The sequence below is a fragment of the Oncorhynchus keta genome, chromosome 35 (genome assembly GCF_023373465.1).
Source record: "Oncorhynchus keta strain PuntledgeMale-10-30-2019 chromosome 35, Oket_V2, whole genome shotgun sequence".
NCBI lineage: Eukaryota > Metazoa > Chordata > Actinopteri > Salmoniformes > Salmonidae > Oncorhynchus > Oncorhynchus keta.
Window position 1 is genome coordinate 41,870,221 of NC_068455.1, and position 17,942 is coordinate 41,888,162.

Genomic DNA, 17,942 nt, shown 5'->3' on the forward strand with positions numbered 1-17,942 from the left:
CGTTCCCAGATCTGTGCCTCAACACAATCCTGTCTCGGAGCTCTACAGACAATTCCTTCAACCTCATGGCTTGGTTTTTGCTCTGACATGCACTGTCAACTGTGTGACCTTATAAAGACAGGTGTGTGCCTTTTCAAATCATGTCCAATCAATTGAATTTACCACAGGTGGACTCTTAATCAAGTTATAGAAACATCTCAAGGATGATCAATGGAAGCAGGATGCACCTGAGCTCAGTTTCGAGTCTCATAGCAAAGGGTCTGAAGGCTTATGTAAATAATGTATTTCAGTTTTTCAATATTTTATACATTTGCTTAAAATTCAAAAAAACTGTTTTCGCTTAGTCGTTATGGGGAATTGTGTTTAGATTGAGGATTCTTTTTTTATTTAATCCATTTTTGAATCATGTGGAAAAAGTTAAGGGGTCTGAATACTTTCTGAATGTACTGTATGTAGACACTGGTATTGTACTGGATATGATGAAAATAAGGTTAAAAAGTGGTTCAATTGCCCTTAAAGACTTGTTAAAGTTATGTACTGGATATTCATAACAGTATATTTCCCAAATATTCAAATATCCTAAGAAGTTGTTGGCACTTTCAAAAAGAACAAGAATAAGTCTTAGTCTATAGGCCTAGGCATATTCTCAATCATAGCTTTATGAGAGATTGAACAAACAATATTAAGGTAGGAGGAGATGCAAATAAAGCATTTATTATCTAGTTCTGAAGACGGTCTAGACATTTCTTCTATCTAGCCCTTGATTTATAGCCTAACTTTCTGCGGCAAGACAGCCCGTTCATCAGTTGACTGTCACTTTGCGCCGTCATGTGTGTGCCACATTGACACAGACAGACGCACACAAACCTCTTCCATGCTGAAGCTTTACCAGAAAGGAATGAACCGAATGTACCTTTTCACAGCTTCCATGCAGTGTGTTGAGAGAGCAATGATCTCATGACAGTTGCGGTGTAACTAATAACGCTTGCACGTCTCTTTGCCCTGCCTCGGGTCTATGTAATGCAGGATGATGAGGTGATGATGCCTTCCTTAGAAGACCCTCTTTTGTTTTGCTCACTATGTAAACTCCATGCTTGAGATTGTAGTGCAAACAGGAGCTATGCAGAGCATGCTTCTTTATCATTGTGCATGGGATTTGTCTTTATCCAGCTTCTGTCAGGCTCAGAATGTCATGGTGTGGTGAATTATCCATCTAAGGAGAGACTGTTACAGACACACACTTATGACTGGTCAGGGGGAAATCCAACAATCAAAATCTCACGGAAGTGAAGTAGTGTTGGAACAACATCACACTGTGACATTCGCTTTAGTGTGCCTCTGCTTTGAAGTCTGCCAATCTTCATTCAAACCAGAAACCACAAATCCACTGTACTTATCTATGCTTCTGCTTTTATCTGTCAGTGGTGGATTTCTAATTTCTGATATTAGGGGTGAGACGTAGCATTTGACGCTACGTCAGTCAAGGCTACTGTAGCACGGCAGTCTTGTTCATACTGTAGGAAGGTGTGATGTGTGTGTGTGTGTGTGATGGCTCTCACATGAAAAATGACAGCCCACAAGGGAGGCCAGGAGTCTTTCCTAGTCGGGTCACACGATGGCACTGGAAAGACTCTTGACTTTAGCTAGCACTGGGCCTGTATTCACAAAGATTGCTGATCTAGGTCACCCTGTCCATAATCATATTCAGTATAATCTAAAAGGCGAAACTGATCCTAGTTCAGCACTCTTACTTTGAGACTCTCTGTGAATACGGGCCTAGGTGTAGTATCCTGACTCTCCAGTCTCTCCGTCCTCCAGCACGTGAAGCTGGGCGCCCTGAAGGACCCTCTGTTGGACGACCAGGGAGACTTCAACAGGATGTGCGGGGCCATGAAGAAGATTGGCCTGGACGACACAGAGAAGCTGGACCTGTTCAGGGTGGTGGCCGGGGTGCTGCACCTGGGTAACATTGACTTTGAGGAAACCGGGAGTACATCGGGTAAATCAAGTTACATACCTAACGTATCTCTCTTAGTGTAGCGCTCTGGAGTATTAGAATGTACACATACTTACGTGTGTGTGTGTGTGTGTGTGTGTGTGTGTGTGTGTGTGTGTGTGTGTGTGTGTGTGTGTGTGTGTGTGTGTGTGTGTGTGTGAAAGCACTCATCTGCATACGCTCAATGGGGCTTATTGGTCCTTTTATTGTTCTGACAGCATTGAATCCCTTCTATAACGTGGCAGGAGGTCTACTCCCCACCCCTGGTTGACACATTATTCTCTGTAGGGTCTCACTGTCCCACTTTTGAAGTACACCCATTGAAAAGGACATGCTCTGAATCCACTCTTCTACCAGCTGCACAAGAGTGATGCAATACATCTGTCGTATAAGAAAATTGATGATTCAAGCTTATCTTAAGATGGATGATGTAATCACCCCAAAACCAATTCTTCCTTTGGCCGCCTCTCCTTCCAGTTCTCTGCTGCCAATGACTGGAACGAACTACAAAAATCTCTGAAACTGGAAACACTCCCTCACTAGCTTTAAGCACCAGCTGTCAGAGCAGCTCACAGATTACTGCACCTGTACATAGCCCATCTATAATTTAGCCCAAACAACTACCTCTCCCCCTACCCTATTTATTTATTTATCTCCTTTGCACCCCATTATTTCTATCTCTACTTTGCACATTCTTCCACTGCAAATCTACCATTCCAGTGTTTGACTTGCTATATTGTATTTACTTCGCCACCATGGCCTTTTTTTTTGCCTTTACCTCCCTTATCTCAGCTCATTTGCTCACATTGTATATAGACATACTTTTCTACTGTATTATTGACTGTATGTTTGTTTTACTCCATGTGTAACTCTGTGTTGTTGTATGTGTCGAACTGCTTTGCTTTATCTTGGCCAGGTCGCAATTGTAAATGAGAACTTGTTCTCAACTTGCCTACCTGATTAAATAAAGGTGAAATAAATAAAAAAAAATCGATTGCTGCCTCGAGAGCAGATATTACCTGGAAAGTCGCACGGTGCTCACTCTGTGTTGAAATGGTTACATGTTGACAGTTCATTTCCCTCTCTCAGACCATCTGTCTGTCTCTGCCCTTCAAAAGAATGTTACTACTTCACTGCCTGCGACAAAGACGGTACTTCTTCTTTAGAATATGTGGCGTGGATTCCCAGTGTGGCTGTATTGAAGCATTTGGCAGAAGAAAGAAAGTACTAAAATCCATCCAAAATCCAATTGAGGAGGCATAATGGACGCTGCTCCATTTTCTTTTGTGCGCACCAATAATTTGTTTGGGTGTGCGCGTGGTGCGTGCGCATGGTGTGTGTGTGTGTGTTTCCAGGCGGCTGCATCCTGATGAACCAGTCTAGTCAGAAGCTGGCCTACTGTGCTGACTTGCTGGGCCTAGACCAGGAGGACCTGAGAGTCAGCCTCACCACCAGGGTCATGCTCACCACAGCAGGGGGCGCCAAAGGAACAGTTATCAAGTAAGACTACCTCTAATGCTGCGTTTAGATGGTATGAGGTAGACGGTGAGAGCACGACGGTAAATGACGTTGAGGCTGACGGTGAATGCCATCAGCCGCCACAATAGATGGAACTTGCCACCGGAGTTCAAATATTTTTACTTTTGCCGTCTGCCGCAGCGTTGTTTTCAACCGGATGTTGATTTGCACCGTTTTTTTTTTTACTGAAATCACTATAGCAATGCATACCGTCGTGCTGGCTTATTTTTGCCATCACCATCTTTCTTGCTTTCTTGTCCCGCTATGCAGACTGATATGACGGTTTTTGCTTCCCTCGTCTGAATGCAGCATTAACCTACCTGCTGCTGCACTTTTATATTTTTGAAGTCTAATGCCCCATTTACATTGTGGCTTATTTAATTATGCTGTACGTCATCTTCACGGAGTCTTGCCCCGCTACTGAACAATCAAGTGTAGTATTTGTAATGCAAGATGGAGGAGAGCCTGTCTCTCGTCAGAGATCGCATATATACATTGTTTCAGGTGATAGTAAAACATGAGAATATGGGGTGGGGAAAGTGGGCAGTAATGGCACCTACAGTAACTTCAAAGGGTAAAAGGTTTGCTCTGAACCTGCTGCTTCAGCTCGATGCCTGTCCAGAAAAAAGCGGAGAGCAGAATACTTTTGGAATGTTTGAATTTTGACGAGTATTCCAGTCCACTCCGTCCTGCACAAAAATGTATATTTGAAACTAAAATAAACCTTAACCTTACACAACAAAATAGATTTAGGCAAAACTAACAGTTAAAAATAAGTAAATAAATGTACATATCTAGTAATGGCACAATGAAGTGACTGTGGACTGGAATACTGAGACTGAGTGCAGGACAGAGTGCTACACCATAGCTGAACTTGCTCACTTCAGAAGAACTCCACTCATAATCATCAACCCCTTTGAATAATTGAAGCCAAATGGTGTTGGAGAGTGCGAGAGGGTTCAGGGAGTACAGTCACTTCTAATGGCTTGTCTTTCGACCTCCTTACCTACTTGTTTTAGCAAAACAATACCATCCTGTAAAAACATACTCTTTAAGAAACAACTCAAACTTCCTTTGCACATAAACCTGAAATGAGAAATGACAGTATTGATTAAAAAGTGTATTTTTTATTTATTTTTTAATTAAAGAGTAGCCCAGTTTCGGCTTCTCACTTAGTTCTTTCCCCCCAGGGTGCCTTTGAGGGTGGAACAGGCGAACAACGCCCGGGACGCCCTGGCCAAGGCCGTGTACAGCTGCCTCTTCGATCACGTGGTCAGGAGGGTCAACCAGTGTTTCCCCTTCAAAACCTCCTCCAACTTCATCGGGGTGCTGGATATCGCCGGCTTCGGTAAGTCGGCCTAGAGCAGTGAGTTTGTCTCACAGTTTATCTGTTTCTCTGTAAGTTTGTTTCTCTGTCTGCCTGTCAGTCTATCTAGCCATATTTCCGTTAATTTATCTTGTGGGTGTTCGTTTCCTTCATGTCCTCACATAAACTCTTTTCCTCGTCACGTTCTAAAAACTTTACTAACATAATTTGATATATTCAGCACCAGTAACTGCCTGAAGATGAGCATTATTCATTCCCACTTCAGACGTGGCAGATCATTTTCACGTTCATATTGCTTCTCACACCCCTCAGAGTATTTTGAACACAACAGCTTTGAGCAGTTCTGCATCAACTACTGCAACGAGAAGCTGCAGCAGTTCTTCAACGAGCGCATCCTGAAAGAGGTGAGTGAGCGTGAAGTCTGGGGGTGTAGAGGTGGCTCGCTAGTGTTGTCACGACTCCAGAATTTTGACTTTGATACCAGGTTTATTTTTTTTTATTTTTAGGAAGCCATGTATGCATTAATGAATCAATTATATAATCATACATTCAATTTGACTTTGTTTTTACCAATCTAACTACAAAACAACAATGGTAATAATTTATTTGAAAGATAAATCTCTATTGATTAACTGGGTAAATCAAGATGTAGCCTAGGTCTATTCACAATACAGGTGAATGCATATTATTCAATAGGAGTGTGTGCATTCATTGAGTTATTGAGCTTGTTTAGCTGATTTCACGGGCTACAGGTGACAAACAATCCCTACCATTTAGGACTTATTTTATTGGCGACTGCTAGGAGAACAGAATTTTATTGTACTGATTAACAACATTTGCATAGAAGAATTAATCTCTTATAACAGTTTGCGCTGGCAAAGTCATTCAAAGCCTGTACTATAACATTTAGGGTGTAACTTTTCAGTGCCACTATTTTTGCCATGTAATGTTGTTAAACCAAAATCAGACAACCGCATAGTAGAATAGTTTACCTACAGCCTTATTCTAAAATGTATACAATTTTTTCCCCCTCATCAATCTACACACAATACCCCATCATGACAAAGCGAAAACAGTTTTTAATAATAAAAACCAGATATACCTTATTTACATAAGCCTTCAGACTCTTTGCTATGAGACTCAAAATTAAGCAAAGGTGCATCCTGTTTCCATTGATCATCCTTAAGATGTTTCTACAACTTGAATGGAGTCCACCTGTGGTAAATTAAATTGTTTGGACATGATTTGGAAAGGCACACAACTGTCTATATAAGGTCACACAGTTGACAGTGCATGTCAGAGCAAAAACCAAGCCATGAGGTTGAAGGAATTGTCCATAGAGTTCAGAGACAAGATTGTGTTGAGGCACAGATCTGGGAAAGGGTACCAAAACATTTCTGCAGCATTGAAGGTTCCCAAGAACACAGTGGCCTCCATCATTCTTAAATGGAAGAAGTTTGGAAGCACCAAGACTCTTCCTAGAGCTGAATGCCCAGCCAAACTGAGCAAATGGCAGAGAAGGGCCTTGGTCAGGGATGTGACAAAGAACATGATGGTCACTCTGACAGAGCTCCAGAGGTCCTCTGTGGAGATGGGAGAACCTTCCAGAAGGACAACCATTTCTGCAGCACTCCACCAATCAGGCCTTTATGGTAGAGTGGCCAGGCGGAAGCACATGACAGCCCGCTTGGAGTTTGCCAAAAGGCACCTAAAGGACTCTGACCATGATAAACAATATTCTCTGGTCTGATGAAACCAAGATTGAACCCTTTGGCCTGAATGCCAAGTGTCATGTCTGGAGGAAACCTGGCACTATTGCTACGGTGAGGCGTGGTGGTGGTAGCATCATACTTTGGGGTTGTTTTTCAGTACTGGGAGACTAGTCAGGATTGAAGATGAACGGAGCAAAGTACAGAGAGGTCCTTGATGAAAACCTGCTCCAGAGCGCTCAGGACCTCAGACTGGGACGAAGGTTCACCTTCCAACAGGACAACGACCCTAAGCACACAGCCAAGACAACGCAGTAGTAGCTTCAGGACAAGCCTCTAAATGTCCTTAAGTGGCCCAGCCAGGGCCTAGACTTGAACCCGATCGAACGTCTCTGAAGAGACCTGGAAATAGCTGTGCAACATTGCTCCCCATTTAACCTGACAGAGCTTGAGAGGATCTGCAAAGAAGAATGGGAGAAACTCCCCAAATACAGTTTGCCAAGCTTGTAGCGTCATAACCCAAGAAGACTCGAGGCCGTAATCTCTGCCATAGGTACTTCACCAAAGTACTGAGTAAAGGTTCTGAATAGTTACTTAACCTGTTGCGACGAGCAATCCCGTATCCGGGAGCGTAATTATAGCCTCAAGCTCATTACCATAACGCAACGTTAACTATTCATGAAAATCGCAAATGAAATTAAATAAATATATTGGCTCACAAGCTTAGCCTTTTGTTAACAACACTGTCATCTCAGATTTTCAAAAAATGCTTTTCAACCATATCTACACAAGCATTTGTGTAAGAGTATTGATAGCTAGCATAGCATTAAGCCTAGCATTCAGCAGGCAACATTTTCACAAAAACAAAAAAAGCATTCAAATAAAATAATTTACCTTTGAAGAACTTTGGATGTTTTCAATGAGGATACTCTCAGTTAGATAGCAAATGTTCAGTTTTTCCAAAAATATTATTTGTGTAGGAGAAATCGCTCCGTTTTGTTCATCACGTTTGGCTGAGAAAACCCCCCGAAAATTCAGTCATTACAACGCAAACCTTTTTCCAAATTAACTCCATAATATCGACAGAAACATGGCAAACGCTGTTTAGAATCAATCCTCAAGGTGTTTTTCACATATCTATTCGATGATAAGTCACTCGTGGCAGTTTGGTTTCTCCTCTGTTCAAAATGGAAACATGCACGTACCTGGAGATTACGCAATAGTTTCGACCGAGGACACAGAGCGGACACCTGGTAAATGTAGTCTCTTATGGTCAATTTTCCAATGATATGCCTACAAATACGTCACAATGCTTGGGGAAACGACAGAAAGTGTAGGCTCTCTCCTTGCGCATTCACAGCCATATAAGGAGACATTGGAACACAACGCCTCAAAAATCTGGCTCACTTCCTGTGTGAAATTTCATCTTGGTTTCGCCTGTAGCATTAGTTCTGTGGCACTCACAGACAATATCTTTGCAGTTTTGGAAACGTCAGTGTTTTCTTTCCAACGCTGTCAATTATATGCATAGTCGAGCATCTTTTCGTGACAAAATATCTTGTTTAAAACGGGAACGTTTTTCATCCAAAAATGAAATACTGCCCCCAGAGGATCAAGAGGTTAAATGTGATATTTCAGTTATATTTGATAAATTAGCAACAAAAAAACTATTTTTGCTTTGTCATTATGGGGTATTGTGTGTAGATTGAGGGGGGGAAATGATTTATTCAATTTTAGAATAAGGCTGTAATGTAACAAAATGTGGAAAAGGGTCATGGGGTCTGAATACTTTCCGAATGCACTGCATTTACCTGTTGTATGCCAGATAAATATTCCTCTCGAGGCGCATTCAAGTCCTGAGAGCCATCAGACAAGCAGTCAATGCACAACTATTCTTCGTGGGAGACCACTTTTGAAAGCAGTTTTGGCCTTTGTTTTAAAAAAGAGCGTGATCCCAGTTTTACATTGCTACCACATTTATTTCTCTACTCCTTCAATTGCGAGTGTGTCAAATTTTACAAATGCAGTAAATTGAATAACCGTGTAACAGATGGATGAAAGCCGTCATGAAAATATAATAACTGTCAAAACCGTTTAGGCCTACATTCATTTTAGGTTTTATTTGTATTAACTTTACTTTTGATGTAGATAAACTTTACCTAATAATGGGGGTGTTTACTAACGATTGTAAGAAATTGTTTTGCTAACTTAGTCTATTAAACGTTCTACATCTCCACTTTCCAACTGATGATGTGAGGAGGTGTAGAGCACTATAGGCTATGGCACTTAATTATTTATTTTTTATAGTTTGATGTGTGGACTTTATTTTAATAAATAAATCTGTCTTTTAAAAAAGGTTGGATGCGTCTGACTATTGACTAATTATTCAACAGCAGTCGACAAGGTTGTTCTGACTCTGAGGCCTATAATGTGTCGAATGGAAAATGCATAGACTAATCAATGCTGATCATACCCCCGGTCCTGACCAATATGTCATCCTAGGCGAGACAAAAAAAAATGCCACCCTCCTATCCCCACAAAGTAGAATAGTAGCCTGGGCTATACTGTGTCAGCCCGTGATGCAGTTTTGTGAATGCCTATGTGGTAACCTACCTTTTGTAAAACAGGCAATTTACCGTTAATCCATGTCATTTGGTTACATTCATTTCAGTTAATGCGTGTATTAATTACAGTCATTTACTGTTCTTATTCTCGGAGTGTAAATGTTATCTGCTACACTTGTGAGAAACAAGTTTTGATTTATTTCATACCGTCATATGTGTGTGAACGATGAGTGTGTGGCTAGTTTCTTTGTCCGCTTTGTTGACAGAGCGCTTGCACCTGAGCACGCAATGAGGAACCTGCCCAGCTGGGCTTTTAAGTAATTTCTTATTCACCTCACACAGTAAGTCAAGTCTTTAAACAAAATATACAGTATATACATTCAAATTATAATAGTTCCTCACAGTATTTGAAAAATCTTTCCAACAGTCTCCCCCTCGATAATCAGTGTCTCTGATAAATAGGCTGTGGACATGTTTGAATTATTGTCAGTTTCATCTTCATACTATAGCATAGCTCTCCCCTTCATACATTCCTTGTCAATTCATTATCTTATAGCCTACTTTCGGAAAGCCTATGTTTTGTAATATGTTTTAAGGAAAGGAGAAATATTTGCTCTTGTGTCTGATATTCGCTGGTGGCTTTGATTGACGGGCACTTTTACTGCGGTGTGCTGTGTGTTTGTTTGCTGATTCTTTCTACAGGCCTATATATCCAGCCAGAAAGTTTCCTAAAGTAGTCTGTCTGGACTCCATCTCTTTAATAAGAATCAAACCCTCCTGTCATGATTTAATCTGGTAAATGGCCTATTATCAGTAGCTTAGGCTACATTAGCTCTCTCATTACAGCGTCTTCCCTTTGAAGAACGGTGGAATGACCTCAGCAGCAGGGTTTGTGATATGTTAATATTTTTGGGAGAATGTGAGAACCCATCAGACTTCGTTTTAATGGTTTTGTGCATTGATATATATATATATATATGTGTGTGCAGAAAAGCCAACGAACAAGGTAGGCATATCTTTAATTGGACTCTCTTAATGTTGTCAATACAAAAATGCGACAGATCTTCTTCAACCTGGCATTTCTTCATTTGTTGATGAATATTTAATCATTTAAAATAGCATGATAATAATGAAGTGTAATGGCTTGTTTCAAATAGGTTTTTATTAAGAAGCATATCCATTTAAACAGGTGTACAAACTGAATTGTGATCTCTCCTTTTTTGGGGGGCTATATGCATGGTCCTTTTTTGGAGGGGGTATCAAAAAAGTACTGAAGTTTCGGTATACCGTGCAACACTAAAGAGGACTCACACACACCGAACACACTCTTCTCCCTGCAAGAGTCAGTCCACACGTTACACTCATTAGAATGGTAATCTTTCTCTCTGTGGAGATGACAGCTTTTCTCTTCTGGGAGCTCTTGTTTTATTCATTGATTTTTAAGGTCTCCAATTAATGATCACATTTTTTAAATTAAGGGATTTCATGGCATTTGAATCACATTGTAGTGCAGAGATATTTGTGTTGGCCTGAAATTACCCAGAGAAGCATGTTTACATATTTTTTTTAAATATCAATTTTGAAAAGGAGTTTGTGTACTTGATTCAGTAAGTCATGATTGTTGACAAATCTAGGATCAGATTACACACTAACCATTAGGATGAAAAAAGATCTGACCTGGTAAAAGTGGTTAGGAGCAACATCTTTGTACTTTAGTGTTGACTTACCATTCTTTCTGCAGGAGCAAGAGCTATATCAGAGGGAAGGACTGGGAGTCAATGAAGTTCATTATGTCGACAACCAGGACTGCATAGGTGGGTGCCACTGTCAAACCTTTGTCACCTTACTCCACGCTATGATTATTAGACATGTCTTGTGTATTTCTTCTGCAGTAGACTGTGCCCATAGATATTGCTATGTTATATTTCATTCTGTGTTGGAGCTCTTTCATACATCCAAAATATATATTGATATTGCACCATATTTAGATGCCAGACCAGTGAAACAGGAAATTTCTCCCAGCCTCTTTCACACATTCAGTTTATCAACTTTTCATGGTGCAAAGTCAAATTCCCCAAGAGCAGCTCCTAAACTATTTTACTTGTTTAATATGTGGGACAGCACTCTGTAAGTCTCTATGCGATGCATATTGTACCTGTACTGTAAGCTTCAATGTCAAACATAATGCACGGCCTGGCTTTAGAAGGAAAAGATGCAATCTCTTTCTGTGTCTGACTGCTGACTAGGAGTTGCCACTAGGAACCAAACGGAGATGCAAGGAGAGGTGTGTGAGCAGAGATTGGAGTGGAAATCTCCAGCTTCTGGGTGCCTTAGAGTGACATACAGAGACATGATTAACTTGAAGCCCTGTCTTTTTAAGGCTCATACAAGACATGATGAGAGATACAGCCCTCGACAGAGCACTCTCACTTTTCAGAAAATATGATTGCATGAAACCAGCCCCACGACATGAGTTTGCACTGACTTCCTTCGACTGCACATTTAGGGCCCTTTAAAATATGCAGAGAACGCTGACTATCACGTAATCCAGACATTACATCGGAAGTCAACAAAATAATACATTTTTATTGAACTTAGTAGGAAATCAACTAAATGTATTGAATAGATTAGAAAATGTATTAATTGGCCTCCCGGGTGGCACAGTGGTTAAGGGCGCTGTACTGCAGCGCCAGCTGTGCCATCAGAGACTCTGGGTTCGAGCCCAGGCTCTGTCGTAACCGGCCGCGACCGGGAGGTCCGTGGGGCGACGCACAATTGGCGTAGCATCATCCGGGTTATGGAGGGCTTGGCCGGTAGGGATGTCCTTGTCTCATTGCGCACCAGCGACTCCTGTGGCGGGCCGGGCGCAGTGCGCGCTAACCAAGGTTGCCAGGTAGGTGCACAGTGTTTCCTCCGACACATTGGTGCGGCTGGCTTCCGGGTTGGATGCGCACTGTGTTAAGAAGCAGTGCGGCTTGGTTGGGTTGTGTATCGGAGGACGCATGACTTTCAACCTTCGTTTCTCCTGAGCCCGTACAGGAGTTGTAGCGATGAGACAAGATAGTAGCTACTAAAACAATTGGATACCACGGAATTGGGGAGAAAAAGGGGTAAAATGTAAAAAAAGAAAAGAAAATGTATTAATTTGATTATCGTAAGACATTAACAAAATGCATCAGGGATTCGCATTTTCCTTAAACTTTCTGAAGAGGCAATGCAGGTATGCCCCTGTCTGTGTGTCCACGTTTGTCTACCAGTTTATGTAGCCGTTAGCAATGAAGTCAAAAACCTTCTCAATGTTAACTACAAAGTTAACATTGCCTACCTGGCAGAATGATATTGTGATTATTTGCATCAATCGAGTGGTGATTTGTTAAGCAAACTCTGAAATCACATGTGCTACAGAAACACCACTAACCAAACAAGTCTCTTGCTGGTGTGCACTTGAATGAAAGAGGTATCTACACCCAAAAAAAAAAAATTCTTCGATTTTTCGCAGACCTTAAGTGTTTTCCTGATGTGGTTTAGGCATTGTTTTGGACTTAGAACATTCCATTTGGTTGTTTTTCTATAAACAGTTTGAGACCGAAAACCTGTAAAAAAAAACAGGGGGAAATCATAAATTTGGAAAAACAATACAGAGAAAACAGAATTAGGCTGGAGTTAGTGGCGAAGAGGGACCACAACATGTGGCTCCTCATTAAACCAGGAAGTTTCCATTGTGTAATGAGCATTTGTGATTGTCAGTGCTCTTTTGTTCCCCTCTGCCTATGTTTTCACAACCCAAACCTCCATTGAATAGGATCAAATGTCCTGTAGGTGGCAACGTGATCTATTTCGATTTGTATATCAAACAGGGTTTTGATTAGTCAGGTGCCAGGTTAACTGGCAGCCATGAATAATGTTCGTAAGACTTGCAAATTACTCGCTGGCTGTCCATTAATTCGCTCATCAATCTCCCCCCCAATTTATGCCCAGGTGCCTATTCATGCAAATGTATTGGTGTGCCTCCGTCAGATGTTATTCCAAACAGAATGTCCTGTATGAATAATTCACTAGGAGAGATTATGATGAGCATCCGGATATATAAGGCATTGTGCCTCCAATTTGAACACCCAAAGCCTCAGACACAGCGCACAGTAGAAATACACAAAGGTTGTCAATGTTCCAGGAAAGGGAACATTGAGACACCGATTGCATCTTTCCAGACATTCCGACACTTGACCGCTCCTCTCTGGAATATGTTAGAATTTAACTTTATTTTCCTTATGACTTCACACAGTGACATTGAGAAATGTTCAAAACACACACCGCATTACAACATTAGTAGCATGAGACAAATTTGCCCCTTGCACATCAATAAAGTACTTATCTTATTCGTATCTTAATAATTTGACTTGAATTGACTATGCTGCTCACTACATCTGTAATAATGCATTCATTTATCCCCATAGACCTGGTGGAAGCAAAACTAGTGGGCATCCTGGACATTCTGGATGAAGAGAACCGTCTACCACAGCCCAGCGACCATCACTTTGCCAACACCATCCACAGCCAGCACAAAGACCACTTTAGACTGACGGTGAGAGCTGTGGGTGGAAGTTGCCTGCAGGCACATCTGGGATCAACTTACCCACCCTGGATCCGAGCTTGAACCATCTATGTTGAAAAATGCTAAACTTACCTTAGATCAACATTTAGTGAACTGATACTCTTATACTGTTACTGCCCTCTCACCACACTTTCATGCCAAGGGGTCACAATGGTATTGTAATGGACATTCTGGTACTTGGTCTATGTGAAACATTAGAGCTATTGTGAACCAGCAGCCCCAGTCCCTTTTCTTAGGGAACTTTTGTCCCGCTTTCTGTAAGCTTGACAGGCGTAAAATCCTGTTTGAAATGCAGCATTGATATAAATTCAGACCAACAGATTAGACTGGGCTGGCGACAGTTGGTTTTTAGACAATATTAATTGTCATTTTCATATGGAAATGTGGGATATTCTCTCAGATGTGTATGGTCATATAATATTAATCATGACTGCCTTACAGTATGATATTACCACAGATGGGTGAGTATCCTAATAGTGGCCACAGATCATACACAATGATGAGGGTCTTAATAAAGGACTTTTGCCATCACCTCTTCAGCCCGGTCTATCTTACACCATGCAGAAATAAAGACAGACAGACACACATACACACGTTACATACAGTTAAAGTCGGAAGTTTACATACACTAAGGTTGGAGTCATTAAAACTCGTTTTTCTACCACTCCACAAGTTTCTTGTTAAACTATAGTTTTGGCAAGTCGGTTAGGACATCTACTTTACGCATGAATTAAGTAATTTTTCCCAACAATTGTTTACAGACGTATTATTTCGCATATAATTCACTATATTACAATTCCAGTGAGTCAGAAGTTTACATACACTAAGTTGACTGTGCCTTTAAACAGCTTCGAAAATTACAGAAAATTATGTCATGGCTTTAGAAGCTTCTGATAGGCCAATTGACATAATTTGAGTAAATTGGAGGTGTACCTGTGGATGTATTTCAAGGCCTACCTTCAAACTCATTACCTCTTTGGTTGACATAATGGGAAAATCAAAAGAAATCAGCCAAGACCTCAAAACAATTGTAGACCTCCACAAGTCTGGTTCATCCTTGGGAGCAATTGCCAAACACCTGAAGGTACCATGTTCATCAACACAAACAATAGTACGCAAGTATGAACACCATGGGACCACATAGCCGTCATACCGCTCAGGAAGGAGATGCGTTCTGTCTCCTGGAGATGAACGTACTTTGGTGCGAAAAGTGCAAATCAATCCCAGAACAACAGCAAAGGGCCTTGTGAAGATACTGGAGGAAACAGGTCCTATATCGACATAACCTGAAAGGCCGCTCAGCAAGGAAGACGCCACTGCTCCAAAACCGCCATAAAAAAGCCAGACTACGGTTTGCAACTGCACATGGGGACAAAGATGATACTTTTTGGAGAAATGTCCTCTGGTCTGATGAAACAAAAATATAATTGTTTGGCCATATTGGCCATTGTTATGTTTGGAGGAAAAAGGGGATGCTTGCAAGCCGAAGAACACCATTCCAACCGTGAAGTACGGGGGTGGCAGCATCATGTTGTGGGGGTGCTTTGCTGCAGGAGGAACTGGTGCACATCACAAAATAGACGGCATCATGAGGTAGGACAATTATATGGATATATTTTAGAAACATCGCAAGACATCAGTCAGGAAGTTAAAGCTTGGTCGCAAATGGGTCTTCCAAATGGAGAATGACCCCAAGAATACTTACAAAGTTGTGGCAAAATGGCTTAAGGACAACAAAGTCAAGATATTGGAGTGGCCATCACAAAGCCCGGACCTCAATCCTATAGAGAATGTGTGGGCAGAACTGAAATAGTGTGTGCGAGCAAGGAGGCCTACAAACCTGACTCTGTTACACCAGCTCTGTCAGGAGGAATGGGCCCAAATTCACCCAACTTATTGTGGGAAGCTTATGGAAGACTACCTGAAACATTTGACCCAAGTTAAACAATTTAAAGGCAATGCTACCAAATACTAATTGAGCGTATGTAAACTTCTGACCCACTGGGAATATGATGAAAGAAATAAAAGCTGAAATAAATCATTCTCTCCACTATTGTTCTGACGTTTCACATTCTTAAAATAAAGTGGTGATCCTAACTGACCTAAAACAGGTAATGTTTACTAGGATTAAATGTCAGAAATTGTGAAAAACTAAGTTCAAATGTACTTGGCTAAAGTGTATGTAAACTTCTGACTTCAACTGTATATCAATCTATATCAATCTAATGTCGCTGCCATCTCTCAGGTCCCTAGGAAGTCGAAGCTGGCTGTTCACAGGAACGTCAGAGATGATGAAGGCTTCATCGTCAGACACTTTGCCGGAGCTGTGTGCTACGAAACGGTAACCATCACGCACATCGATTATATTTTGATTTGTTCTTGTGATTGCTTGTTGTTTAAGCGTGTATTATTGTATGATGTAACTTTGTCAGACTATATGCAGTTATATCCCAGTAACTATGCAGCCATTTTAAATATTTCTGCTCGTAATAGTCTTACATTTACATTTACATTACATTCAAGTCATTTAGCAGACGCTCTTATCCAGAGCGACTTACAAATTGGTGCATTCACCTTATGACATCCAGTGGAACAGCTACTTTACAATAGTGCATCTATTGTAAAGGGGGGGGTGAGAAGGATTACTTTATCCTATCCTAGGTATTCCTTAAAGAGGTGGGGTTTCAGGTGTCTCCGGAAGGTGGTGATTGACTCCGCTGTCCTGGCGTCGTGAGGGGGTTTGTTCCACCATTGGGGGGCCAGAGCAGCGAACAGTTTTGACTGGGCTGAGCGGGAACTGTACTTCCTCAGTGGTAGGGAAGCGAGCAGGCCAGAGGTGGATGAACGCAGTGCCCTTGTTTGGGTGTAGGACCTGATCAGAGCCTGGAGGTACTGAGGTGCCGTTCCCCTCACAGCTCCGTAGGCAAGCACCATGGTCTTGTAGCGGATGCGAGCTTCAACTGGAAGCCAGTGGAGAGAGCGGAGGAGCGGGGTGACGTGAGAGAACTTGGGAAGGTTGAACACCAGACGGGCTGCGGCGTTCTGGATGAGTTGTAGGGGTTTAATGGCACAGGCAGGGAGCCCAGCCAACAGCGAGATGCAGTAATCCAGACGGGAGATGACAAGTGCCTGGATTGGGACCTGCGCCGCTTCCTGTGTGAGGCAGGGTCGTACTCTGTGGATGTTGTAGAGCATGAACCTACAGGAACGGGCCACCGCCTTGATGTTAGTTGAGAACGACAGGGTGTTGTCCAGGATCACGCCAAGGTTCTTAGCGCTCTGGGAGGAGGACACAATGGAGTTGTCAACCGTGATGGCGAGATCATGGAACGGGCAGTCCTTCCCCGGGAGGAAGAGCAGCTCCGTCTTGCCGAGGTTCAGCTTGAGGTGGTGATCCGTCATCCAAACTGATATGTCTGCCAGACATGCAGAGATGCGATTCGCCACCTGGTCATCAGAAGGGGGAAAGGAGAAGATGAATTGTGTGTCGTCTGCATAGCAATGATAGGAGAGACCATGTGAATTTATGACAGAGCCAAGTGACTTGGTGTATAGCGAGAATAGGAGAGGGCCTAGAACAGAGCCCTGGGGGACACCAGTGGTGAGAGCGCGTGGTGAGGAGACAGATTCTCGCCACGCCACCTGGTAGGAGCGACCTGTCAGGTAGGACGCAATCCAAGCGTGGGCCGCGCCGGAGATGCCCAACTCGGAGAGGGTGGAGAGGAGGATCTGATGGTTCACAGTATCGAAGGCAGCCGATAGGTCTAGAAGGATGAGAGCAGAGGAGAGAGAGTTAGCTTTAGCAGTGCGGAGCGCCTCCGTGATACAGAGAAGAGCAGTCTCAGTTGAGTGACTAGTCTTGAAACCTGACTGATTTGGATCAAGAAGGTCATTCTGAGAGAGATAGCGGGAGAGCTGGCCAAGGACGGCACGTTCAAGAGTTTTGGAGAGAAAAGAAAGAAGGGATACTGGTCTGTAGTTGTTGACATCGGAGGGATCGAGTGTAGGTTTTTTCAGAAGGGGTGCAACTCTCGCTCTCTTGAAGACGGAAGGGACGTAGCCAGCGGTCAGGGATGAGTTGATGAGCGAGGTGAGGTAAGGGAGAAGGTCTCCGGAAATGGTCTGGAGAAGAGAGGAGGGGATAGGGTCAAGCGGGCAGGTTGTTGGGCGGCCGGCCGTCACAAGACGCGAGATTTCATCTGGAGAGAGAGGGGAG

At 42.4% G+C, this 17,942-nt stretch overlaps 1 protein-coding gene across 6 annotated transcripts in view; it reads left to right on the forward strand.

The window, feature by feature from the left end:
- LOC118368501 (unconventional myosin-VI-like) overlaps positions 1–17,942 on the forward strand; it is a 94,449-nt gene that overhangs the window by 44,729 nt on the left and 31,778 nt on the right. For all 6 annotated transcript variants that reach the window (XR_008093179.1, XM_035752643.2, XM_035752645.2 and 3 more), the window contains exons 11-17: positions 1,819–1,999; positions 3,352–3,496; positions 4,705–4,862; positions 5,154–5,245; positions 10,856–10,928; positions 13,569–13,696; positions 15,972–16,067. Coding sequence is in view for 5 of the 6 variants with exons in the window: in XM_035752643.2 (XP_035608536.2) it covers positions 1,819–1,999; positions 3,352–3,496; positions 4,705–4,862; positions 5,154–5,245; positions 10,856–10,928; positions 13,569–13,696; positions 15,972–16,067 (873 nt within the window). In the remaining variant the exon portion in view is untranslated. The remainder of the gene's footprint in view (positions 1–1,818; positions 2,000–3,351; positions 3,497–4,704; positions 4,863–5,153; positions 5,246–10,855; positions 10,929–13,568; positions 13,697–15,971; positions 16,068–17,942) is intronic.